The sequence below is a fragment of the Oncorhynchus mykiss genome, chromosome 26 (assembly GCF_013265735.2).
Source record: "Oncorhynchus mykiss isolate Arlee chromosome 26, USDA_OmykA_1.1, whole genome shotgun sequence".
NCBI lineage: Eukaryota > Metazoa > Chordata > Actinopteri > Salmoniformes > Salmonidae > Oncorhynchus > Oncorhynchus mykiss.
In genome coordinates this window covers 42,642,904-42,669,196 of record NC_048590.1, presented here as the reverse complement: position 1 = coordinate 42,669,196, position 26,293 = coordinate 42,642,904, and the positions used below count along the sequence as shown (strand labels likewise).

The following is a 26,293-nucleotide window of genomic DNA, read 5'->3' as shown; positions in this document are numbered from 1 at the left end:
GTGCTAGAGGCGTCATTACATACACCCTGTTTCGGTTTGTACCACAACTGGTCCAGCGTCGTCCGGGTTTGGCCGGTGTAGGCCTTCATTGTGAATAAGAATTTGTTCTTATTTACAAAAAAACGTATTGTTCTGTGTGAAATTTGGTCTAGAATCGCTTAGCGGGCTAACGATTAGAGCACACTATAAGGAGTGTAATGACACCAAGATGTTGTCTGACTGTATCATGTACCATTCACAGATCATATACTGTAGGTCTAAAAGAGACCTAAAATAGCCACTTTCATCAAGATACATTTTTTTATTAAATAAATTGTGATACAAATGTAAAAAGCAAGTCAAACGTACTTCCTCCCAGTGAAGTTTCTATGTGAGAATTGCCAGAAAAATCTGAGATACCCTAAATATTTTTTGTTTGTCCTGGCGTGGAATCGCCCTTGAGCTCAAGCCAATAATAATAGCTGTACGCGGAAGTGTATTCTGTTCATCCTCTCTTGAAGTATAAATATTGGTTGTCCATATTATTCGAATCCAGAGTCATATTTAATACTGCTCTTATTCTGGTTGTTCTAGATCTACAATCTACAATATACTGTACAAAGGGTATACGTTTTTTCTGCTCTCTTCTGAATGGCCCATCATAACACCATTCATTGGTTACATCACTCAAGAACACACTGTCACATAAGAAAACACACGAGGGTTGTGTAACTCGCACCCTCTGTGGTATTGACAGCATGACAGTGTCATTTGATTTACATTTCATCGATGATTGTATTTGTTTGGCTTTCAAGCCAGCATAATCGTAAGTATATGTTTAGACTACTTTATTGGCAAGCTAGCAAGAACGTTAAGCTACTTGATACTTGTTCTGCCACACTAGTCTCTGTTCTCTAACTAGATGTAGTCTCCAGGTATAATAACACATTCATATTATGGGTATTGTTCTGCATTATAATTACATTCTATTTTCAACTCCTTTTCTACAGGTTCGGACCAGACACACAGACTGGATACGTTAATGCTGGCTAAACTAAACAGTGTGCTCTATTTACCAACGCTACTGCTGGTCCGTTAGCCAGCTAAGCTAGCTAGCTAGCCTGCCAGTCAACATATACTTTGGCTAGTTATTTTTTATTACTCTGTGATATTCCCCACATTCCTATTTCTATCTTTTCTGTCGACTTAAATAAAAGAATGTCATGCACATGCAGATCAGCGGCGAGATTGTTCATAACTTCTCAAAAAGGTAAGCATATTTTGCTAGCTAGCTAACTTGCTGGCTAGCTAGCTAACGTTAGTCTTCTAGCCAGTCAGCTTGCAAGTTGCACAATCATATAATGTTCAAATACAGCACAAATAATGATTATGAGGTGTTGAGAAAAGCAAACTAATGTGAAATGGGGTAACATGGTTGTTTTGCAAAGTTGTAACCTGTAACATCTACCTGCTAGCCTTGTAGCTAAAGCTAGCTAAGCTGATGTGAACTTGACTTACAGTGTTGTTACGCAAGAAAGAACCATACAGTGGTGGTGCATGCATTACAGTTAGTTATTTATCCAAAGACTTTGTCAACATTTTCATGTTATGAATACATGTATGTTCAGGGGAACTTTCAGCGACGTGCCCCCTTATGCATTCATATTTGACACGCATGAGGAAATGTAGGTGTTTTTATCTATTGATTAGTAATATGCTCAACGTTTGCTTTGCTGATTTAGAAAATGTACATTAACAGTATGTCAGTTGATTGAATCTGCTTGTACGTTCACAGGTATCTCTTCCACCAGAGTCCAGTTATTTTCTATTAGCAGACCAGGAACACCTGAAGTCCGATTAACCAGAAGAGTTCCTGTGAGATCCTTCTCCGAATCATCTGTATGTTTTTCATCAAAAGATGTCAAAGATGGCTCCGGTGATGGAGGAAAGGTATGTCAAAATCAGGCCTTATTAACATGTTGTTACTATTAATAAGACATTATAAGGAGGTTACACATGCTTATGATGACAATTCTTACAATGAATTGCAATCACATCATAATGCATTGGGGCGGCAAGTAGCCTAGGCAGGTAGCCGAGTGGTAGCCTAGGCAGGTAGCCTAATGGTTAGAGCATTGGACTAGTAACCGAAAGGTTGCAAGATTGAATCCCCAAGCTGACAAGGTAAACATCTGTCATTCTTCCCCTGAACAAGGAAGTTATCCCACTGTTCCTAGGCTGTCATTGAAGATTATAATTTGTTCCTAACTGACTTACCTAGTTAAATAAAGGTCAAATAAAATAATAATGTAAAAAATATCTGTTGGCTATAAGTAAAGTTCATTGAATGTTATAATATCTTCATGACGTCCTTCATGGTGAATGATCTAGTCCCAGCAGGAGCTACAGTACCTAATCTACATTCTCTGCTCTTCCACTCTTGACAGAAGTCAGTTGGTGATGCAGGAAGTGGGAAAAGAGGAGCTTCTGGTGGCTCCGGAAAAGGAGGCAGCCAGCTACGCTGTCCTAAGTGTGGAGATGCCTGCACACATGTAGAAACCTTTGTGTGTAAGTGTTTTACTTTTCTTCTAGAGGAATTGACAAGAGAGGAGTTTGTGTACGGTCAAGCTTGGCACAGGAGCAAATCTCAATTATGAGAAATTGAGTGCTTTGAAAAGTGCTTTGAAACAAACAGCAAACTGTTAGCCTGGTCCCAGGTCTGTTTGTGCTGTATGGCCAACTCCTATATGGTCGTTGTTATACCAAAAATATGCCAATTGACCATACGAGTAGGCAAGACAGCACAAACAGATTGGGAACCCAGGCTAGCAAACTGTGCAGTGACCCTGACACTTACTTTCTTTTAATTTATTTGAATTAATTGAACATATGGTTTATAACATGTACCAGTACCAGTCTGAATGACATGCACATCATGTGGAAGGGACATCATTTAAGAGAATATGGTGTTACTCCAGCTTTCAACTGATCTGCTTTACCTAGTATCTACTGGCTCAGTGCAGCTCACACATCTATAGGGAATGCCAGACTACTGGGCAACAGCTGTCAGACATATTGCGTGTTACTAACAAATAAAGTCCTTATGTAACAAATGGGTCATAGTCACAGAGCAGCTAAGTGTAACACAGGTCTAGTTTGTGTGCTTATGCCCCCACTAGCAATATCATGATCCGGCTTAGTTGGTGCCATAACATCCTTCCCCCCTCCCTCTTCCTAGCTTCAACCCGCTTTGTGAAATGTGAGAAATGTCATCACTTCTTTGTGGTGCTGTCAGAGACCGACTCCAGCAAGAGTCTCAATAAGGAGCAGGAAGCAGCCAACGAGGCCGTCAAACTGGCCTTCCAGCAGAAACCTCCCCCTCCTCCTAAAAAGGTACAGTGGAAAAGTCTTACAATGCATTATACCTGCAGGCTTTAAGTAAAGTGTTAACAAGTGGGACAAGAAGAAAAGTAGGATGGTGGTCTAATCCGCTGCCTCAGGTGCACACATACCGCTGCAGCATGGGTTCTAATCCGCTGCCTCAGGTGCACACATACCGCTGCAGCATGGGTTCTAATCCGCTGCCTCAGGTGCACACATACCCCTGCAGCATGGGTTCTAATCCGCTGCCTCAGGTGCACACATACCGCTGCAGCATGGGTTCTAATCCGCTGCCTCAGGTGCACACATACCGCTGCAGCATGGGTTCTAATCCGCTGCCTCAGGTGCACACATACCGCTGCAGCATGGGTTCTAATCCGCTGCCTCAGGTGCACACATACCGCTGCAGCATGGTTTCTAATCCGCTGCCTCAGGTGCACACATACCCCTGCAGCATGGGTTCTAATCCGCTGCCTCAGGTGCACACATACCCCTGCAGCATGGGTTCTAATCCGCTGCCTCAGGTGCACACATACCGCTGCAGCATGGGTTCTAATCCGCTGCCTCAGGTGCACACATACCGCTGCAGCATGGGTTCTAATCCACTGCCTCAGGTGCACACATACCGCTGCAGCATGGGTTCTAATCCGCTGCCTCAGGTGCACACATACCGCTGCAGCATGGGTTCTAATCCGGCCCACTGCTATTTCAGGACACTCCTCTATCTTTCACCTGTATCTCTCTCTATCCAATAAACATACAGACTTTTAAAAAGTATATGGTAATCAGGATGATTATTAGACATTATAAGGGGGTCATATAAGTTTATGACAGGTCTTGATGCATTATAACTGCATTATACTTGCAGGCTTTAAGTAGTGTTACCAAAATAATCACAATAATGTGAAATCAGGCTGATACATCTCATTCAAACTGCATTCAACCCTTCCAGCTACTGTCTGTCCTCTTGCAATGTCCCAACACATCCACTTGTTGTGTCTGCCAGACAACGGGTGGTTCAGTCATCCATGTTAAGTTATAGCTTACCGGGCTTTGTAACATCCGCCATACCACTGAAAGAAGAACAAGTAGAGATTGTACGACAATAGCACCAAAGAGGGACATGTGTCTATAAACTGTCTGCAGAACTTATTGGTAACATTTTACATAACACTTTACTTACAGGGGCAATCTGGGATTCAAACAACAACAATGCGGCCATCCCTCCACTTTTTTGTGTAAACAGCTATGGTTGGGGAATGGGGCTGGAGCAATGTAGACACTCTCAAATTCAAAATCCAAAAACATATGTACAAATCAACGATAGCCCCTTTAAAGCCTGTAGACATAATGCTTTATATCTTGTTATTGGCTTGTATGAGCCTTTATAATGAATGTCTTATTATAAGGCTTATAATATGTTTTTTTCACTGTATGTGGGACATTTTCAACTGACTCGAAATGGCTGTTCTTTTAGGATCATTATAAGATTATTATAATGTGACATTGTAAGGAGAGTCATTGATGCTTATGATAAGTCTTGTAATGCATTATAACTGCATCATGCATTATGCTTTATGTAAAGTGTTACCAAATTGTCTTTCAGATCTATGCCTACCTGGATAAGTACGTTGTTGGACAGTCCTATGCAAAGAAAGTGCTGGCGGTGGCTGTTTACAACCACTACAAGCGCATCTACAATAACCTTCCGGGAGCGGACACCAAGCCACAGGCGGAGGTGGAGAAGCAGGCCTCCCTTACTCCACGAGGTTGGTACTGTCCCTGAGCTGTCTATCTCCAGTTTGACTCTGTATTTCATTTGTCTGAAATGGCCTTCTCCCTTCCTCACTACTTATTTCCTCCATCTGCACCTATGTGAATGACTTGACAGGAGAAAGGAACTATTGAGTAGCTATCCTATGTCTTCAAATCAGTGCAGAAGAAGAAGAGGAGATTAGAGGAAGCGACTTTATACTATCGAGATGCATACTATGTGCAGTGGCAGTTTTTTTCTACTGTGCACCTTGAAATGTAACAGCATGCCATTCACTCAGGTTAACAAAATGCCTGAGCCCATTTGTAATGTAAAACAGAATCACAGCTGAATGGAATGAATGGTAGGATAAAGTGTTCTCTTGCAGGCTCCTCTGCAATGGTTTGGCATGTGTACAATGGCTTCTTGCAGTCCTTCCTCATCCATGGATTTAAAGTAACGACCCAGGGTTTCCAGATTTCTATAAAATATGACCAATAATGAATTACAATATAAGTGAAATAGTTTTCCTTCCCAAAAATGGTAATTCAGTATGTTAAGAGGGGTGTGGGCGTACCCAAACAACAGAATGGCGTATACCGGTCATAAGAAATGTTCATGTGGGTAGACAGCTGATTGGTCAGCTTGATGAAATCCTCCTCTATAAGGAAATAGCAGCATTTTTTAAATGGCTTGTTTGAGATAAAAGTTTGAGGTGATTTTAAGTGTTTTTTCTCCAATTTATGCTTTGGCCACTAATATGAGTATATGATGAGTCAACAACATTATTTGGGTATGAGTTAACAATATGAACTTTTAAAAGAGAGCTTTTCACTGGACAGTTACTTTAAGGTTTTCCCAGTTTTTTTAACCTTTATTTAACTAGGCAGGTCAGTTAAGAACAAATTCTTATTTTCAATGACGGCCTAGGAACAGTGGGTTAACTGCCTTGTTCAGGGCCAGAACGACAGATTTTTTCCTTGTCAGTTCAGGGATTTGATCTTGCAACCTTTCGGTTATTAGTCCAACGCACTAACCACTAGGCTTCCTGTCACCCCATTAGCCCAAAGTCCTGTTTGAACAGGACTTTGGGATAATGACAATGTCAGATAACACTACTAGTGACAATGTCAGATGATAACTTTCACTCTCGTTCTGTGGAGCTAGAGAAGACAAGAGGATGAACACAGATTGACAAGTAAGTGGTACAGTAACTCGTACAGAATATCAGTTACATGCAGCCAGAGGCTTTCAGCACTTCTCTCACCAAAATGGTCTCTAGCTCGCTAATAGTCTCTTTCCCATGTTACCTCTCTCAGACATCTACAGTAAGTCAGTCAGTCAGTCAGTCAGTCAGTCAGTCAGACAGACAGACAGACAGACAGACAGACAGACAGACAGACAGACAGACAGACAGACAGACAGACAGACAGACAGAGAGGATATGGTGGCCAAATACAGACAGACAAAGACAATCAAGCAGAAATACAGACAGACAGACAGATAGTGGCCTAGTTGTTAATCATGCACATGGTATATATATCTCTCCACACAGTAACAATACACTGTGCCTTAGTCCAATATTTATTCACTCTCACAGTATCTCTACACAACACCCTTATTCCCTATATAGCGCACTACATTCCTAGCTGACCTCTCTCTCTCCCCTCTTGCCTCTCCATTCCCTCCCTTTCTTTACCTTCTCTCTGTCTGTTCTTTCAGAGTTGCTGCAGATCGCTGGGATCAATCCCCATGGCAATGCGCTGGGTGCGTCAGTGCAGCAGCAGAGCCAGCAGCCTGCCCAGGAGAAGAGGGGGGGCGAGGTGCTCGACTCTCACCACGCCAACATCAAACTGGAGAAGAGCAACATCGTGCTGCTGGGACCCACCGGATCAGGTGAGCTTTGGAAGAATTGGAGCACGTGCCAATTTATAAGGGAAGTCTTTTTCTACTATAGTGTACTACTTTGAGCAGAGTCTCCTGTGTCACTCTGTGATTAAACAGTTTATCATTGGGTCAGCTCTTTAATTGGCCCTACACTGTCATAAGGCCTACGTAGGGTAGTAATGACATACAGTAGCAGTTGTCATAAATGCTCATAAGGGTGGATGGAAACTGACTTTACACAGTTGTGACACGGACAGTAAGAGTTGTGCCAAGGCCCTGAATTCACCCTGCACTGCTCTGCATAAGGTGACACAGTTATGGCATTACAGATGGCATTACTGTCACGACTTCTGACTTGACTCTAAAGTCAATTGCTATACGCTAACATTTACTTTTACAACCATGAATGCCATCTGTTGCGTAGTCGTACGTAGTCTTTTACGAGTTCCCAAGAGGGGTCTAACAAAACACATACAAAATAAGTTGTAATCGGATTCTTGGCTTTGATATCTATATTACAGGAAACACAAATTGTGTTAAAGCAATAGTACACTCAGTTTTTGCTCTGTATTGAAAGGGCTCTAGAATAGCTGACTGCTGACATGCACAGTTTGTTGTGATTGCGCTAGTTAGCAACTTCCTTCAAACTGCACGCAGAGACATAAAAATTGTATCCATGAGTTCATCTCTCTGGGGAAGTAGATAAAGGGCCAAGATCCTGAAGTATCTCTTTAACACAAAGCTTTTTTAGTGTAGTATTCCTTTAAACAAAAGTTGTAAAATGGATGTGTTGGTGTTTCCTATTGCCTGACATTGATTGACATCCATATTGCAGGTAAAACCCTCTTGGCCCAGACACTGGCTAGGTGCCTGGATGTGCCCTTCGCCATCTGTGACTGCACCACGCTAACCCAGGCAGGCTATGTGGGCGAAGACATTGAGTCTGTGGTGGCCAAGCTCCTCCAAGACGCCAACAACTCTGTTGAGAAAGCACAACAAGGTATATGCTATAATGTGTTACTTACTTGCTTGTGTATGTGAATCCCTGTGGTTGTGTGTGACATGTGACATCAGTATGACTATCTTATCAAGTAGTGTACTTTAAGCACATCAACTTCATTCCTTGTCCTAAGAGTTGGTAGAGTTTTGATGCTGAATGATTTCATTGGATAAAGAAAAGTTTATGAAACTGAATCTGTCCGACTAGCTTATCAGTTACTGTACTTGTAGCAGATCAACTTCTCTAAATGCCCTAAGAGTGGAAGTTTTTGAAAGTAAATAACTGAATTAAAGGCACAGTAGGCAGCTGTTTTGATGAGCCGACCAAATGCACATAGAAATGTTATAGATCTGTCATTCTCATTGAAAGTATGTCTGAGAAGCGGTAGATCCATTCTATGTGTGCTATTTTTCTGTGCTTCCGGCTTTTGCTCGTTTTACTTTGAGTTTTGTATACCATCTTCAAACATCTGAAAACAATATATTTGTAGTTATTGAAAATATATTTCTTAGTGGTTTAGATGGTACAACGATGCTCTACACTATTCAATACTTCTTTTGTCGCATACACTGAAATATAAGCGAACCATTAGAACTTTAGTAACCAGGAAATGGTGCAGTGATTTCTTCCTATTGTACCTTTAAAGATAGAAAAGAGAGACAGGCCCACATTTTTCGTGACTGCTGTGCAACATATATATTGCATGTGTGACGAACATAGGTGAAGCAAAATATTATTGTGTGGTAAAAATGTTGATATACTGTATGCTAACTCGCTCTGAACGGTGATTGGTTCTCGTTCTCTTCACTGATTGGCCCTCGCAGGCATCGTGTTCCTGGATGAGGTGGATAAGATTGGCAGTGTGCCCGGAATCCACCAGTTACGAGATGTGGGGGGTGAGGGAGTACAGCAGGTCAGTGTATACTGTGTATAGATAGATATTACAGTGGTTTGATTATTTATAGATATGTAGATCTGTCACTGTCAGGCAGTACAGTCCTGCCATGAACACTGTTTTCCCTGTCAGTTATAAACCTGTAGATCCGGTCGCTTCATAACAGATTTCCTTGACCTTTCACCGCATTGTCTGTAAAAAAACACACTTGTTGACTTGTTGATCTCCCATAAGGATTCCAACATGGGATCATACATACCTGTTACAGTGGTTTCCCATCCAAACTTTACTTGGCGATACTTCCTTAATTGTCTATTTGGAAAGCTTGTGTCTTATAACTTTCAGTGGCTAGTTGCCCTTGAAGTAAAAAATAAATAAAACATGTTAACACCATGTGATAAATTCCCTCATTACCCTTCCACCATCTTGGCTGTTGCCTCCCTTCGCAATATTTGCTCTAGATGTTTGATCGCCCAGAAACGACTAGGGCAAAGATGTTCAAGTATGAGGAGAGGTAATGAGAGAATTTCTCCTGGTGCAAAAACATTTATAGTTTTGGAAGAGGTTGAGAAGAGGTTTAGGAAACACTGGGTTATTGTACATTGTGTGTGTCTTATAATGTCCTCTGTTTGGTGGTCGTTTGGTAGGGTCTACTCAAACTCCTGGAGGGTACTATCATCAACGTCCCAGAGAAGAACTCCAGGAAGTTGAGAGGTGAGACGGTCCAGGTGGACACCACCAACATCCTGTTTGTGGCCTCCGGTGCTTTCAACGGCCTGGACCGGATCATCAGCATGAGGAAGTGTGAAAAGGTAAGCATTTCAATGTCAACATTTTAATTACGAATTTTATTTAAATTGAATTTCAAATTTTTAATAACTACATTTTCTGTAAAGGAATTTCTTGTGGAGTGGTTCATACAATAAACAAACTGTACACAAATAACAGTCAATAAAGAATGAAACTAGACTGCCGTCCCTGTGTGGCTCTGGCCAAATGTACTATACTAGACTAGATAAGGAGGCTGATATTTCAGACAGACCCTTCATTTTGTGGCAAGGTTGCATTTGTAAGTGCAGGGGTTTTGGTGTTACCATAAGTGATATTGCACTGAATCAGTGTATCCTGGACACTGAAGCTCTTTGATCAAGTGCCTTCAGAAAGTATTCATACCCCTTGATTTAATCCACATTTTGTTGTTACAGCCTGAATTCAAAATGGATTAAATATTTTTTTTTTTTCTCTCACCCATCTGCACACAATGCCCCATAATGAAAAAAAAGTGAAAAAAGTGTTTATTAGAAATGTTAGCAAATGATATTTACAATTAAATACAGAAATATCTAATTTACATAAGTATTCACACCTCTGAGTCAATACTTTGTAGAAGCACCTTCCACACTTGGATTATGCAACATTTGGTTAGGTCAGGGTGTGACGAGGGTAGCTTGTGTAGTTTTTGTATTGTCTAGGGGTTTTTGTATGTCTAGGGGTTGTTGAATATCTAGGTGTTTATATGTCTATGGTTGCCTAGATTGGTTCCCAATCAGAGGCAGCTGTTTATCGTTGTCTCTGATTGGCGACCATATTTAGGTAGCCATATTCCTAGGGTATGTTGTGGGTTATTGTCTATGTGTAGTTGCCTGTCAGTACTCGTGTCGTATAGCTTCATGGTCGTTTTGTATGTTTATTCAGTGTTTATTCTTCATTCAAAGAAGTATGTATTCTTATCACGCTGCGCCTTGGTCTTCTCATTATGACGAACGTGACAATAGGTGCCCTTTGCAAGGCATTTGTAAACCTGGTCTTTGTGGTTGAATCTGTTTAAAATTCACTTCTTGGGACCTTACAGTTAATTGTATGTGTGCGTCACAGAGATGAGGTAGTCGTTCAAAACACTATTATTGCACACAGTGAGTCCATGAAAATGATTGTGACTTGTTAAGCAAATCTTTGCTCCTGAACTTAAGGCTTGCTATAACAAAGTGGTTGAATACTTATTGACTCAAGACATTTCAGCTTTACATTTTTTATTAATTTGTAAACATTTCTAAAAACATAATTCCTCTTTGACATTATGAGGTATTGTGTTTAGGCCAGTGACCCCAAATAGTATATTTAATCCATTTAAATTCAGGCAGTAACACAGTGAAATGTGTAAAAAGTAAAGGGATGTGAATACGTTCTGAAGGCACTGTATCGCCATGACATTACAAGGTAAATGAGGACAACTTTAGTTGTGTTTACAACGCTCTCAACCTGATACAGTCCAGTTACTGTGAACCAATCCTAACTTGAAATTGGTGTGTAAAAATGTCCTTTCACGATTTGCGTGAAAATCCAAGCTATTTGTGCATAGGCCTATCTCAAGTTAGGATTCAGCCTTGGGTCAGAAAAGACTGCAAATGTGGGTGGGATTAGTAAGGTTCAAGGGGCGGTCAAGAAGATTTGGGTATTCGTAGCAGATTCACCTGTGTGTATACAGTGCCTTCAGAAAGTATTCAGACCCCTTGACTTTTTCCACATTTTGTTTCGTTACAGCCTTATACTAATATTGATTAAATTGTTTTTTTCTCCCTTATAAATCTATACACAATACCCCATGATGACAAAGAAAAATTGTTTTTTAGAAATATTTGCAATTTTTTTTAAATAAAAAAACTGAAATATCACTTGTATTCAGACCTTTTACTCAGTACTTTGTTGATGCATCGAGACTTCTTGGGTATGACATTACAAGCTTGGTACACCTGTATTTGGGGAGTTTCTCCCATTCTTCTCTGCAGATCCTCTCAACCTCTGTCAGATTAGATGGGGAGCATTGCTACACAGCTGTTTTCAGGTTTCTCCAGAGATGTTTGATTGGGTTCCACTCAGGAACATTCAGAGACATGCCCCGAAGCCACTCCTGGGTTGTCTTGGCTGTGTGCTTAGGGTTGTTGTCCTGTTGGAAGGTGAACCTTCGCCCCAGTCTGAGATCCTGAGCGCTGTGGAGCAGGTTTTTATCAAGGACCTCTCTGTACTTTGCTCTGTTCACCTTTGCCTCGATCCTAACTAGTCTCCCAGTCCCTGAAAAACATCCACACAGCATGATGCTGCCAACACCATGCTTCACCTTAGGGATGGTGCCAGGTTTCCTCCAGACGTGACACTTGGAATTCAGGCCAAAGAGTTCAATCTTGGTTTCATCAGAGCACAGAATCTTGTTTCTCATGGTCTGAGAGTCTTTAGGTGTCTTTTGACAAACTCCAAGCAAACTGTCATGTGCCTTTTACTGAGGAGTGGCTTCGGTCTGGCCACTCTACCATAAAGGCCTGATTGGTGGAGTGCTGCAGAGATGGTTGTCCTTCTGGAAGTTTCTCCCATCTCCACAGAGAAACTCTAGAGCTCTGTCAGAGTGACTATCAGGTTCTTGGTCACCTCCCTGACCAAGGCCCTTCTCCTCTGATTGTTCAGTTTGGCCAGGTGGCCAGCTCTAGGAAGAGTCTTGGTGGTTCCAAACTTCTTCCATTTAAGAATGATAGAGGCCACTGTGTTCTTGGGGACCTTCAATGCTGAAGAAATGTTTTTGTACCCTTCCTCAGATCTGTGCCTCGACACAATCCTGTCTCTGAGCTTTATGGACAATTCCTTTGACCTTATGGCTTGGTTTTTGTTGTGACATGCACTGTCAACTGTGGGACCTTATATAGACAGGTGTGTGCCTTTCCAAATCATGTCCAATCAATTAAATTGACCACAGGGTGACTCCAATCAACTTGTAGATACAGTGCCTTGCGAAAGTATTCAGCCCCCTTGAACTTTGCGACCTTTTGCCACATTTCAGGCTTCAAACATAAAGATATAAAACTGTATTTTTTTGTGAAGAATCAACAACAAGTGGGACACAATCATGAAGTGGAACGACATTTATTGGATATTTCAAACTTTTTTAACAAATCAAAAACTGAAAAATTGGGCGTGCAAAATTATTCAGCTCCCTTAAGTTAATACTTTGTAGCGCCACCTTTTGCTGCGATTACAGCTGTAAGTCTCTTGGGGTATGTCTCTATCAGTTTTGCACATCGAGAGACTGAAATTTTTTCCCATTCCTCCTTGCAAAACAGCTCGAGCTCAGTGAGGTTGGATGGAGAGCATTTGTGAACAGCAGTTTTCAGTTCTTTCCACAGATTCTCGATTGGATTCAGGTCTGGACTTTGACTTGGCCATTCTAACACCTGGATATGTTTATTTTTGAACCATTCCATTGTAGATTTTGCTTTATGTTTTGGATCATTGTCTTGTTGGAAGACAAATCTCCGTCCCAGTCTCAGGTCTTTTGCAGACTCCATCAGGTTTTCTTCCAGAATGGTCCTGTATGTGGCTCCATCCATCTTCCCATCAATTTTAACCATCTTCCCTGTCCCTGCTGAAGAAAAGCAGGCCCAAACCATGATGCTGCCACCACCATGTTTGACAGTGGGGATGGTGTGTTCAGAGTGATGAGCTGTGTTGCTTTTATGCCAAACATAACGTTTTGCATTGTTGCCAAAAAGTTCAATTTTGGTTTCATCTGACCAGAGCACTTTCTTCCACATGTTTGGTGTGTCTCCCAGGTGGCTTGTGGCAAACTTTAAACAACACTTTTTATGGATATCTTTAAGAAATGGCTTTCTTCTTACCACTTCCATAAAGGCCAGATTTGTGCAATATATACGACTGATTGTTGTCCTATGGACAGAGTCTCCCACCTCAGCTGTAGATCTCTGCAGTTCATCCAGATTGATCATGGGCCTCTTGGCTGCATCTCTGATCAGTCTTCTCCTTGTATGAGCTGAAAGTTTAGAGGGACGGCCAGGCCTTGGTAGATTTGCAGTGGTCTGATACTCCTTCCATTTCAATATTATCGCTTGCACAGTGCTCCTTGGGATGTTTAAAGCTTGGGAAATCTTTTTGTATCCAAATCCGGCTTTAAACTTCTTTACAACAGTATCTCGGACTTGCCTGGTGTGTTCCTTGTTCTTCATGATGCTCTCTGCGCTTTTAACGGACCTCTGAGACTATCACAGTGCAGGTGCATTTATACGGAGACTTGATTACACACAGGTGGATTGTATTTAGAATCATTAGTCATTTAGGTCAACATTGGATCATTCAGAGATCCTCACTGAACTTCTGGAGAGAGTTTGCTGCAATGAAAGTAAAGGGGCTGAATAATTTTGCACGACCAATTTTTCAGTTTTTGATTTGTTAAAAAAGTTTGAAATATCCAATAAATGTCGTTCCACTTCATGATTGTGTCCCACTTGTTGTTGATTCTTCACAAAAAAATACAGTTTTATATCTTTATGTTTGAAGCCTGAAATGTGGCAAAAGGTTGCAAAGTTCAAGCGGGCCGAATACTTTCGCAAGGCACTGTATATCTCAACGATGATCAATGGAAACAGAATGCACCTGAGCTCAACTGCGATTTTCATAGCAAAGGGTCTGAATACTTATGTAAATAAGGTATTTCTGTTTTTTATTTTTAATACATTTGCTAAAATTTCTAACAACCTGTTTTCACTTTCTCATTATGGGGTATTGTGTTAAGATTGCTGAGGATTTTTTATTGAAAACATTTTAGAATCAGGCTGTAACGTAACAATGTGGAAAATGTCAAGGGGTCTGAATACTTTCTGAAGGCACTATATGTTTTGTTATTATGGAGAAAAGTTTAAAAAAGAACAAAATAGACAATGCAACATAAGTACAAAATCAGCCAACATCAGCCTATAGTAGCAGAACTGTCCCTCTTTAACTGAATCCCTCCTCTCTGCAGTATCTGGGCTTCGGAACGCCGTCCAATATGGGACAGGGGCGTCGGGCGGCTGCGGCCGCAGACCTGGCCAACAGCAGCGGAGCGGAGATGGACGCCGTGCTGGAGATCAAGGAGAAGGACCGACTCTTGAAGCACGTGGAGGCCCGGGACCTCATCGAGTTTGGGATGATCCCCGAGTTTGTGGGGCGCCTGCCTGTGGTGGTTCCCCTGCACAGCCTGGATGAGGAGACCCTGGTTAGGATCCTGACGGAGCCACGCAATGCTGTCATACCACAGTACCAGGCCCTGTTCAGCATGGACAAGGTGGAGACTCATTATTGTTATTATTAGTGGTGGTGGTGGTAGTAGTAGTAGTAGAAGTAGAAGTATTAGTGTTACTGGTAGTAATAGTAATAGTAGTGGGGTTAGTGGTGGTAGTAATAGTCATAGTAGTAATAATCGGTCCTTTCAGGATTTTGCCATTCTGTACATAAAACAGTCATTGCAATATTATTGCATAAAACTGCTGATCACCCCACATTTCCAGCATAATGTGATTCAGTCGATCCAGACGCAAACAAACGTTTTCCCTCATCGCATATTGCCACAGCAAAATAAAGCATTTATGCCTGCAAATATCACAACAAATCTCTGCCAAATCCTGGAAGGACTGAGTTGTAGTAGTAGTAATATAAGTAGTAGTGGTGGTAGTAGTAGTAATATTAGTAGGAGTAGCAGTAGTAGCAGCAGTAGTAGTAATAGTGTCCGTAGTAGTAGTAGCATCAGTAGTACTATAGCAGCAGTTGTAGTAGTAATAGTAGCAGCAATAGTAGTAGCTGTGATAGTAGTAGCAGCATATGTAGTATTAGCATCAATAGTAGTAGGATCAGTAGTAGCAGTAGTGATAGTAGTCGTAGTAGCAGCAGCAGTAGTAGTAATATAAGTAGTAGTAGCAGCAGTTGTAGTAGCTGCAGTATCAGTAGTAATAGTAGTAGCAGCAGCATTATCAGTAGTAGTAATAGCGGCAGCATTATCAGTAGTATCAGTAGTAGTACCAGCAGTTGTAGTAGTAGCAGCAGTTGTAGTAGTAGCAGCAGTTGTAGTAGTAGTAGCAGCAGCATTATCAGTAGTAGTAGTAGCGGCAGCATTAACAGTAGTATCAGTAGTAGTACCAGCAGTAGTAGCAGCAATTGTAGTAGTAGCAGTTGTAGTAGTAGCAGTTGTAGTAGCAGCAGTTGTAGTAGTAGCAGCAGTTGTAGTAGTAGTAGTAGCAGCAGTTGTAGTAGCTGCAGTATCAGTAGTAATAGTAGTAGCGGCAGCATTATCAGTAGTATCAGTAGTAGTACCAGCAGTTGTAGTAGTAGTAGTAGCAGCAGTTGTAGTAGTAGTTGCAGCAGCATTATCAGTAGTAGTAGTAGCGGCAGCATTATCAGTAGTATCAGTAGTAGTACCAGCAGTAGTAGCAGCAGTTGTAGTAGTAGCAGCAGTTGTAGTAGTAGCAGCAGTTATAGTAGTAGTAGCAGCAGTAGTAATGGTAGTAGTGATATAAGTAGCAGTAGTAGCAGTTATGGTAGTAGCTGCAGTTGTAGTAGTAGGATCAGTGGTATTAGTAGTAGTAGGATCAGTAGTATTAGTAGCAGCAGTTGTAGTAGTAGCAGCAGTTGTAGTAGTAGTAGCAGCAGTTGTAGTAGTAGTAGCAGCAGTTGCAATAGCAGCAGTAGTAATGGTAGTAGTGATATAAGTAGCAGTAGTAGCAGTTATGGTAGTAGCTGCAGTTGTAGTAGTAGGATCAGTGGTATTAGTAGTAGTAGGATCAGTAGTATTAGTAGCAGTCGTACCAGCAGTTGTAGTAGCAGGAATAGTAGTAGTAGCAGTAGTAGTCGTACGAGCAGTTGTAGTAGCAGGAATAGTAGTAGTCGTTGTAGCAGCAGTTGTAATAGTAGCATTAGTAGTGATAGTAGTAGTAATATAAGTAGCAGTGATAGTAGTAGTAACGCCGTCATCCCCCAGTACCAGACCCTGTTCAGCATGGACAAGGTGTTTCAGGAGGGGAGGTGGTGTGGGATGGAGGAAGGGTGTGCGTACTTTCCTGTATTTATCTGTGTTTGGATGTGCACACACTAGTGTCTGTGTACATACATCTGTGGGTTCTGATGTCTTTGTGTGTGCCCTCCAAAAAAGTTGTGATGACTTCATTAACACTTTAATTACCTTAATCTCATTCCAGTGTGAACTGAATGTAACTCCAGATGCCTTGAGAGCCATCGCCAGGTTGGCTTTGGAAAGGAAGACCGGTGCTCGTGGGCTAAGGTCCATTATGGTAAGCACCTCCAATATATATTTTGAAACGTACAGTAATGTATAAATTGTGATTTACATTTTAAAATGTATATTTAAGAATATGAAATGTAATTGTTTTACATGCATTTTGAAATGTACGTCTTAAACCTTTGATGGTGGCGAGTAATATTCCTTCTCTTGTCTTTTTAAGGAAAAATTGCTTCTTGAACCCATGTTTGAAGTGCCACACTCAGACATCATGGCTGTTGAGCTGAACGAAGACGTGGTCCAAGGGAAATCAGTGCCTGTGTATGTAAAGTAAGTATTCATAATTACCTGAGACTCAACTCGGTTGGGGACAATACAGTATTAAAGTGTATAAGTAACATGCTGACCACTCCGCTCACGTCACGTGCGTGAGTGTTGCAAAATAAATGTAAACATACATGTTATTCAATTATTGCATCCACACAGCTCGCGGGCGCCAACGAGCATCTGCGTTACCAAGCGCTAAAATAGAAGTCAGTTCTATTTGTAACGCTGAAGGCTGTGGAAGTCCTGCCTCTCCCATCTCCTCATTGGTTTATAGAAGCAGATACCCACATGCCGTCTCCTCATTGGTTATACCCACGTGGGTGATTGAAAGATGAACTGAGTTCGGTCGGTCATCATGGTAACTATGGAAGTTAGATATCAATCGCCATATAAAGTCCAAAGAAGAAAAGGCCTGGAAGGAGGAGAGATGACTAGAAATTATTTGGTTGACCATTTTATGTGTGGATTAATTGTCGGAGGAGAGGACCTTGTGCATTTCAGGTAAAATAACAACTCAACGTTTATATCCCAGGACAAATTAGCTAGAAACGGCAAGCTAGCTAAATATGACTAATTAGCTAGCAACTGCAAGCTAGCTAGCAAAATTGCCATAAATGTTTAATGCTTTTTTGACCTGTCCCCAAATTAATATAATTGGTTCAGAGTTTGTGTTAATATTTCAACCTGCGTATCATGATCGCGTTTGATGTGGTGGGACAAAATCAATTTGCGCACGATGGCGCAAGCGCTCGGCCGGTTTGGGTTTGGCGTAAGTAACAGTCATCAAAATGGAAACCTTACTGGAGACCTAGTCATTTTTAGAGGCATGAAGCAGAAGTAGCTAGTAAAGGACAGCAGGAGCTGTAGCTAACTAACGTAAATAATCCTAGCGAGGTATCCAGGTGCTCTTTTACAAACTTCAGATGTGCAGCAATGTTTTTTTGGACAACAGGGGCTTCTTCCATGGTGTCCTCCCATGAACACCCTTCTTGTTTAGTGTTTGACATATCGTAGACTCGTCAACAGAGATGTTAGCATGTTCCAGAGATTTCTGTAAGTCTTTAGCTGACACCTGACCTCATTGAGTATTCTGCGCTGTGCTCTTGCAGTCATCTTTGCAGAACGGACACTCTTAGGGAGAGTAGCAACAGTGCTGAACTTTCTCCATTTATCGACATTTTGTCTTATCGTGGACTGATGAACATCAAGGCTTTTAGAGATACTTTTGTAACCCTTTCCAGCTTTATGCAAGTCAACAATTCCTAATCTTATGTCTTCTGAGATCTTTTGTTCGAAGCATGGTTCACATCAGGCAATGCTCCTTGTGAATAGCAAACTCAAATTTTGTGAGTTTTTTTTTATAGGGCAAGGCAGCTCTAACCAACATGTCCAATCTCGTCTCATTTATTGGACTCCAGGTTAGCTAACTCCTGACTCCAATTAGCTTTTCAAAAAGTCATTAGCCCAGGGGTTCACATACTTTTTCCAACCTACACTGTGAATGTTTAAATGATGTATTCAATATAGACAAGAAAATACAATAATTTGTGTGTTATTGGTTTGTCTATTGTTGTGACTAAGATGAAGATCAGATTGAATTTTATGACTAATTTATGCAGAAATCCAGGTAATTCCAAAGGGCTCACATACTTTTTCTTGCAAATGTATATACAGGGGGTACCGGTACAGAGTCAATGTGCAGGGGCACCTGTTAGTCGAGGTAATTGAGGTAATATGTACATGGCGGTAGAGTTATTAAAGTGACAATGCATAGATAATAACAGAGAGTAGCAGCGGTGTAAAAGAGGGGGGAGGGCATTGCAAATAGTCTGGGTAGCCATTTGATTAGATGTTCAGGACTCTTATGGCTTCGAGGTAGAGGCTGTTTAGAAGCCTCTTGGACCTAGACATGGCGTTCAGGTACCGCTTGCCGTGCGGCAGCAGAGAGAACAGTCTATGACTAGTGTGGCTGGAGTCTTTGACAATTTTTAGGGCCTTCCTCTGACACCGCCTGGTATAGAGGTCCTGGATGGCAGGATGCTTGGCCCCAGTGATGTACTGGGCCGTACACACTAGCCTTTGTAGTGCCTTACGGTCAGAGGCCGATCAGTTGCCATACCAGGCAGTGATGCAACCCGTCAGGATGCTCTCGGTGGTGCAGCTGTAGAACCTTTTGAGGATCTGAGGACCCATGCAAATCTTATATGGTGTGGTTTCACAGCAATTTAATTGAAAATACAGTTTTTTACCATGACTTTTCATTTATTTGCAGCAGAATTTAATATTTTTTTGTGTGTCTCCAGAGCACCTGCTAAAGAGTCTGAGGAGGAGTATGACTCTGGGATAGAGGAGGAGAGCTGGCCAAGGCAGGCGGATGCAGCCAACAACTAACAAACAGTCCAAAATGGAACTTCAGAAATTGCCATTTCGATTTAATAAGCTATGGCATTTTACAAATACCATTATTGTAACTTCAAATGTAATTATGTCATCTGAATTACATCAGTGTTGATCATGATGATGTAGGTTATGCAATTTCATACATCGGAAAAAGTTTGTTCCCAAATTGTTGCAAAGGTTTAATTAACATTAACCAAGTATTCTCTACCCATCTTTCCCAGAGAGAGAGAAAAGGAGAAAGAACGTTATCCTGTTTAAATGTAAAGATACTTTTACTTTTTCTCATAAAGTAGCTAGTGTCTCTTTGTGATAAGTACTTGTTTGGGAAACCTTAATGGAAATGGATTGTATCAAGTCCAAAATCTATTTTCTCTTATTTTGTTTTGACACCATTTTATTTTTGACAGTCAAGGATTAAGGTAAATATAGGATACTTGTTTTAACCACCATGTCTTTCTGATGTAATTTAGGAAGCAATTTTGTTTCTTCACAACTCTCTGACGAGGTCAGCCAGGTCATAGAAACCAGCGTTCTTTACAGAACAAGTATTTATAGTCAAATTGTTAACCTTTTCAAAAAAGATCAGTTTGGCTGCTCTGTGGTGGATTTCAAATATCCAACACTGGAATTACTAGTATACTGTATGTACAGTTAGTATGCCATGTATGAGATGAAACGTGTAAGATATCTGGGGTCGAGATAGGGGGGGTGACTTAAATGGATCCCAATCAGCTTTGATAATGTCAGATTTTCAGCACATTTTCCCATTGTGGTTGTTTTTGATGTTTCTTTATGGAACCGTTTAGAACTACCTACACATTTAATGAAGCCATGACATCACTGGTGTTTTTAAATGAAAACATACCAGTCTTTAGAAATGCATTGTCTGATTTTCTCAACACTATACACTGAGAAACTGTTCATTCAATGCAGTTTCTTTAAAAGAAGCTGGGCTTTTTTGTACACTTTATATACAGATATAACATTTTGAAATCTCAGACAGTAAGGGCCTAGAATCTAGATAATTTGCTCAATTCCACTTTGACCCTTAGACCCTAACCCCGCCAGGCACCTGTGTAGATCTCAGAAGATTTGATAGGTGTTAGCAATATGGTAACAGTTTAGTCTTTCTCTTATGGGTTTCTGTGATGTTGGTTACACCCATCCAAGCCTTTCAAATCTACACAGGGACTTTATCTTGGAGCTTATGTTGCGTTCATAACCGAGTGGGAAGGTGGTAATTACCTGCTGTGAAGTCGTAAATATCAGTTGGATGCATTCACATGCTTTGAACTCATTGAGAAACGCTGATTGGCTAATGGCAAAAAAGCTGCGTCAATCATAAACTAAAAGTACAGCTATCATGCTTGTAAACATATGTGTTCAAAAACATTAATAGATAGATTTTTATAAATAATGTTTTACTGCATGTAACTGCCTAAAATGCTGTTATCGAGGTAATTTCCTTAGTGGGTGACATCAGAGGTCAACATGTGGGAGAAGTTGGCGCTCAGGAATGATATATGAGTTTCCTACTAGTAATTACCAGTTGGAGGGACGTTCAAGTAGGTTTTGTATGTGGTAAATAACACCTTCCCACTTGGTTATGAACACAGCATAAGGTCTTGATTTAGAGTTGGGCAATTGTGTGATGTACAGTCCATCAGAACTGATGCCATCTGTGTGGCAGCAACCCTATTTTGCTCTGAATAGTTGTGAACTTATGTAAATGTGAGACTTTAATAAATATATTAATCACTTAAGAGTGTTCAGAGGTTGTTTGATGAACTATAGTTGTCCAGTGTTCTTCAGTCCTGGTGGGTTTATTTAGTCCAAGCCACCCAAAAACATGACCCTCAACAGTTTTTATAGGCTGCGGTTACACAGGAAGCCCAGTCTTGATATTTAGCAAATTAGTGGAAAAAGATCCGAATTGGGCTGTCTGAGTAAATATTTATATTATTAGATATTTATATTATTAGATATACAGTGGGGAGAACAAGTATTTGATACACTGACGATTTTGCAGGTTTTCCTACTTACAAAGCATGTAGAGGTCTGTCATTTTTATCATAGGTACACTTCAACTGTGAGCGACGGAATCTAAAACAAAAATCCAGAAATCACATTGTATGATTTTTAAGTAATTCATTTGCATTTTATTGGATGACATAAGTATTTGATCACCTACCAACCAGTAAGAATTCCGGCTCTCACAGACCTGTTAGTTTTTCTTTAAGAAGCCCTCCTGTTCTCCACTCATTACCTGTATTAACTGCACCTGTTTGAACTCGTTACCTGTATAAAAGACACATGTCCACACACGCATTCTAGTTTGCTCTGTTTTTTTGTAAATTCTTTCCAATGTGTCAAGTAATTATCTTTTTGTTTTCTCATGATTTGGTTGCTTCTAATTGTGTTGCTGTCCTGGGGCTCTGTGGGGTCTGTTTGTGTATGTGAAAAGAGACCCAGGACCAGCTTGTTTTGGGGACTTTTCTACAGGTTCATCTCTCTGCAGGTGAAGGCTTTGTTATGGAAGGTTTGGGAATCACTTTAATTTAGGTGGTTGTGGAATTATCTCCCCTCTCTCTCTCTCGAAGCCAGCTAAGAGTAATGGGACCTCGTCTACTTTTTGAAACTGCATCTCAAGTCTAAAGTGTCTTCCTTTCCTCGTCACCTTTCTTTCTCTTTTCTTTCCTCTGCACCGACCTGGCAGAATGGGATGGTTATTATATAGCTCAATGGTTAAACGGTCTCGTTTCTTTAGATGTTGGAAGTCTGTTCTCCAAATTAGTAGAGGAGACAAAGACAATTGTGCGGAAGGACTGATGCCAATGACAGACAACGTATTCTAGGCCGTTTTTTTTACTCTGCATTATTGGGATGGACTCCTAAAAAATAATTTCACGGTTGTCTACACCCGTTGTATTCAGCACATATGACAAATATAATTTGATTTGAGGAGAGGAACCAATTTTAGCCAATTAGGATGCTCCCGGTCATTCGCTTCGTAAAAAAAAAAAAAAAAAACGGATATACGTGTACTATATCCGGTGTGTGACGTCAACTTGTAAACATGGTCGCTCCCGGCGTTCAACAGTGTCGTTAGCTAGCTAAATACATTTGAAAACAACCGAGTTTATTATTTTCCACAGTATCACGCCTGGATGGATAAACCAACGTTCCAGTCTACGTCGGGAGGACGGCAGCACCCAGTTTCTAACACCGGAGGTCCCGATACTTTTTACCTTAGAGGGGGACCTACATATCTCGGACCGCAGCCGATACAACCACCACCAGTATGTGAAACCTCGTTTCAAAGTAACATGCCGAGTTCAAATAACGTTGCTGGAGCGTTTTGGCCGGGTCAAACCCCTTCCCAATATCTTCCTCCACCACAAGCCCCAGTTAGCGACCAGAGATTCCCTCAAAGTCAAGAGTGGACTCCACCCGTGCCAGGATATGGCAGTCAACCATATGGCTTCAGACCCCCCTTTCCACAACCACCGCCTAGATTTGAAGGCTACGGACCACCTCATATGTCGTCCCCAGGATATGGTTTTGATCCGTCGATACCGCCACCGCCCCTCAACAACCCGGCACTCAGTCAGTTCCCTCCCATGTGTTCACAACCAGTTCCCTTCCACAGTCATCCAAAGCTGGAACCCAACACACATGAGGGGAGACCACCAAACTCATGGGCTCAGGGCTACAATATGGGTGATGCTCAATCGAACATGGGAACTTCAGATTTCCAAAGATCATTTGATCACAATCCAGCATACCCTAGACCCGGTCCACAACACAGTCCGTATGGAAACCCTGATGCTAGTTTTAGACCAAAGCATGCGGACAGTGGTTACACTGAACATCGTAGCAGACCTCTCCTCGCCTCCCCGTCCTTGATTCCGATGGGAACAGCTTTGCAGCGTGACCAAGGTTTTAGTAGGCCTATGGCTCCACAGCCACCAGACCAAGACTCCATTCAGAGGATGCAAGACGAACAGTGGCTGAAACATTTCTTGAGGAACCGAGAGAGGACAACAGCCAAGACCTCCAAACCGGCGGAACCTCATTCAAGGCAAACTCACCCAAAGGTCTCCGTGGCTCACATACGAGACACCCTGTACGGTGCCATACAGCTAGTTTCAAAGCTGTCCATGGCTTGTGAAACGCTGAAGCACAACATGGAGAATGAGAGCGTCTGGGCGGATTCTTACGCTGAGGCAGTGAGTGTGAAGACAGATCTGCAAGAGAAACTGAAGGTCCTCGGTGACTCTGAGTTTGTTGAAAGTCTTAAAAAGAAACTGAGTTCCATCAGTAAGAGAAGGGCCAGGCTACGGCGTCGACAAGTGGAACAGGACGAGGACAAACAGAGGGAGGAGGAACGAGTGGCTGAGCGTGAAGCGGCCATCGACAAGTGGAGGATGAAACGTATCCATGAAGTAGAGGAGAAGAAGAGGGTGAGAGAACTGAAAGGGAGCACTGTCAAACTCAGTGTCTCATCTCTGATCGATAGCTCCCCCTTTCCACCTTCAGACTGGAGCCCTCCTGCTTTAAACATAAAGGTTGCATTTTTTTGTTCTAGCCCAGCACATCTGATTCAACTAAGGAACGGTTTAATGTTTAGATGAGAATTTGAAGCATGTGTGTTGGGCTAGAAATAAACAGTTCAACCTGAGACACACTCCTGCTCTAAGTAATGTGCGTTACACACGTCAGCAGCAGGTGGCCCAGTGTTCTTAGTTTGGTGTCAGTGAATTTCAAGACTGTCTAACTGCTTTCATTTTGATTTAACTCGCTCATTGGACAGCTGTTGATTGATACACAAATCATGGACATATCTGAATATGCATTGATGGATGAAAACACTGCTTTTTTGCAGAGGTGTGTGTATATGTGTGTGTGTGTTTTCTGTATTGATTTGACCCAGACTATGAACACGGCTTCTGTTATGTCTTTTTTTGTGCTCTCCTCCCCCATCAGGCGCAAGAGCTGAAGCTGGCTGCTGACACGGTGCTCTGTGAAGTGAGGAAGAAGCAGGCAGATGCCAAGAGGATGCTGGACATCCTCAGGTCACTGGAGAAGCTACGCAAACTCAGGAAGGAGGCAGCCTCCAGGAAAGGTAAGTAGAAGCACCATAATGGTGCAACAGTTTCTCTTCAGATCTTTTGTCTAGCCAACTGCTGTTCAACTTCACAACAACAATAGTAAAAAATCTCTGTTCTCATTGAACAAATTCATGCAGTACCTCTCTGTTTCACTCCATTTTAAAACGTTTTCTGACAACTGAACATAAACGTTTCTCTGATTGTGTCCCCTACCAGGGATCTTCCCGGAGAAAGAAGCCGATCAAGCATTTGATGAGCTGGTGGAGCGCCTGCGTGCACTGATCAGGAAGAGGACAGGGGTGTATGGGGCAGAGGAGAACGCCCTGCGGGTGATGCTGGAGAGCGAGCAGGAGGAGGAGCGCAGGAGGGACCTGGAGAAGCGACAGAAGAAGGAGAGGGAGAGGCTACTGCTGAGGAAACGAGAGATGGATAGCATGCTCTTTGGAGGTAATTAGAAACCGTATAAAGGCTGGTGGTTTTTCCCAAAAGGAGAGTCGTGACCCACTTTCAGGTTGTAGCCTGTTTATTTCGGATTATGGAAATAAACACATTATTTAGTTAATTGGAACACAGCAATTCAAAAGGTATTAGGTTGGTCATCTCATGGCACACAGTTTCCGAACCACTGGTAAATAAGAGGAAAACAGACACATCATTTAGAGATTCTGATTTTATAAGTTCATATTTGAATAACCATTTCTCTTAATGTGACTGTTCTCCCCTCATCCCCTCCTCTCCTCCAGATGAGATGCCTCCTGACCACCCCCTACAGCCCTTCAGAGAGTACTACACACAGGCAGAGCGCTCACTACCAGCCTTAATACAGATACGGTTTGTGTCACACAAGCATTTTACTAGACTTAGAGATTTACCTCCACTAAGGCCCTGTTCAAATACTTTAAGACTGCACCCTTCCTTCCTTTTCTTCTTCCTTCCTTGTTTCCTTCCTTCATTATACGTGTATGTATGAAAGGGCTCCACCAATGCTTTTACTGTTAAAGCATATCTAACCAGTGATATTTAACCAGTCATTAAATGAAGGAACGAAGGATGCATGCACTTTTAAAGTACTTCAGTATCCTATGTTTTGGCTCACCTGCTGTCTTTCTCCTCTAGGAGAGAGTGGGACCTCTGTCTGGTCTCAGTGGACCACCCAGACGGCACCACGGTCCCCCAGGACTGGGTCTTACCACAATGCCCCACAGACGAGATTTGGGCCACAGCCCTGGACCGAGGGGACTGCCTCGGACCCTGACTGACGCCCAAATTGGCTCTGGAAAGGACTGGTCATTTGTTAGCACTGTATTCAGCAAGTTACTGCAACAAGACCTGCTGGAGAAGTGAAACAAGAGTGAAATTGGTTTTCTTTTAAGGATTTCAAAATCAGTTCTTAATTTTACAAACAGCTATGTGGTAGTTGTTCTCTCCAACTGATATTTGACTGAATTTGAAATCCTATTTATCAGGAATTCTGTATTTTCTGAAGTCAATAAATATTTGTTATTCCTGCCTG

At 41.8% G+C, this 26,293-nt stretch overlaps 2 protein-coding genes across 3 annotated transcripts; both read left to right on the top strand.

Moving 5' to 3' along the window:
• Positions 1 to 453: 453 nt before the first annotated feature.
• LOC118936599 (ATP-dependent Clp protease ATP-binding subunit clpX-like, mitochondrial) lies at positions 454 to 21,432 on the top strand. Its single transcript, XM_036963638.1, has 14 exons — positions 454 to 805; positions 990 to 1,249; positions 1,775 to 1,929; positions 2,427 to 2,547; positions 3,218 to 3,372; positions 4,967 to 5,129; positions 6,836 to 7,009; positions 7,836 to 8,000; positions 8,825 to 8,913; positions 9,543 to 9,707; positions 14,696 to 14,998; positions 16,902 to 16,994; positions 17,166 to 17,272; positions 19,573 to 21,432. Exons 2-14 carry the CDS (start codon positions 1,198 to 1,200, stop codon positions 19,658 to 19,660), a joined length of 1,830 nt encoding a protein of 609 aa, XP_036819533.1. The 5' UTR covers positions 454 to 805; positions 990 to 1,197; the 3' UTR covers positions 19,661 to 21,432.
• Positions 21,433 to 22,706: 1,274 nt separating this feature from the next.
• On the top strand, positions 22,707 to 26,293 carry LOC110526685 (programmed cell death protein 7). 2 transcript variants are annotated; one of them, XM_036964103.1, is made up of 5 exons: positions 22,707 to 22,968; positions 24,656 to 24,794; positions 24,997 to 25,227; positions 25,524 to 25,611; positions 25,897 to 26,293. In XM_036964103.1, the coding sequence occupies exons 1-5, from the start codon at positions 22,837 to 22,839 to the stop codon at positions 26,033 to 26,035; spliced, it is 729 nt and encodes a 242-aa protein (XP_036819998.1). In that variant the 5' UTR covers positions 22,707 to 22,836; the 3' UTR covers positions 26,036 to 26,293. The 2 variants fall into 2 exon arrangements, with proteins under 2 accessions (XP_036819998.1, XP_036819997.1); XM_036964102.1 differs by having other exon boundaries at positions 22,709 to 24,132.

Bases quoted from the DNA above. Each gene is read 5' to 3' on its own strand.
- LOC118936599 (XM_036963638.1), top strand. From the start codon at position 1,198: ATGTCATGCACATGCAGATCAGCGGCGAGATTGTTCATAACTTCTCAA. The intron at 1,250-1,774 runs GTAAGCATATTT...GTACGTTCACAG, and splicing joins GTTCATAACTTCTCAAAAAG to GTATCTCTTCCACCAGAGTC. The intron at 8,001-8,824 runs GTATATGCTATA...TGGCCCTCGCAG, and splicing joins TGTTGAGAAAGCACAACAAG to GCATCGTGTTCCTGGATGAG.
- LOC110526685 (XM_036964102.1), top strand. From the start codon at position 22,837: ATGGATAAACCAACGTTCCAGTCTACGTCGGGAGGACGGCAGCACCCA. The intron at 24,795-24,996 runs GTAAGTAGAAGC...GTCCCCTACCAG, and splicing joins GGAGGCAGCCTCCAGGAAAG to GGATCTTCCCGGAGAAAGAA. The intron at 25,612-25,896 runs GTTTGTGTCACA...TTTCTCCTCTAG, and splicing joins CCAGCCTTAATACAGATACG to GAGAGAGTGGGACCTCTGTC.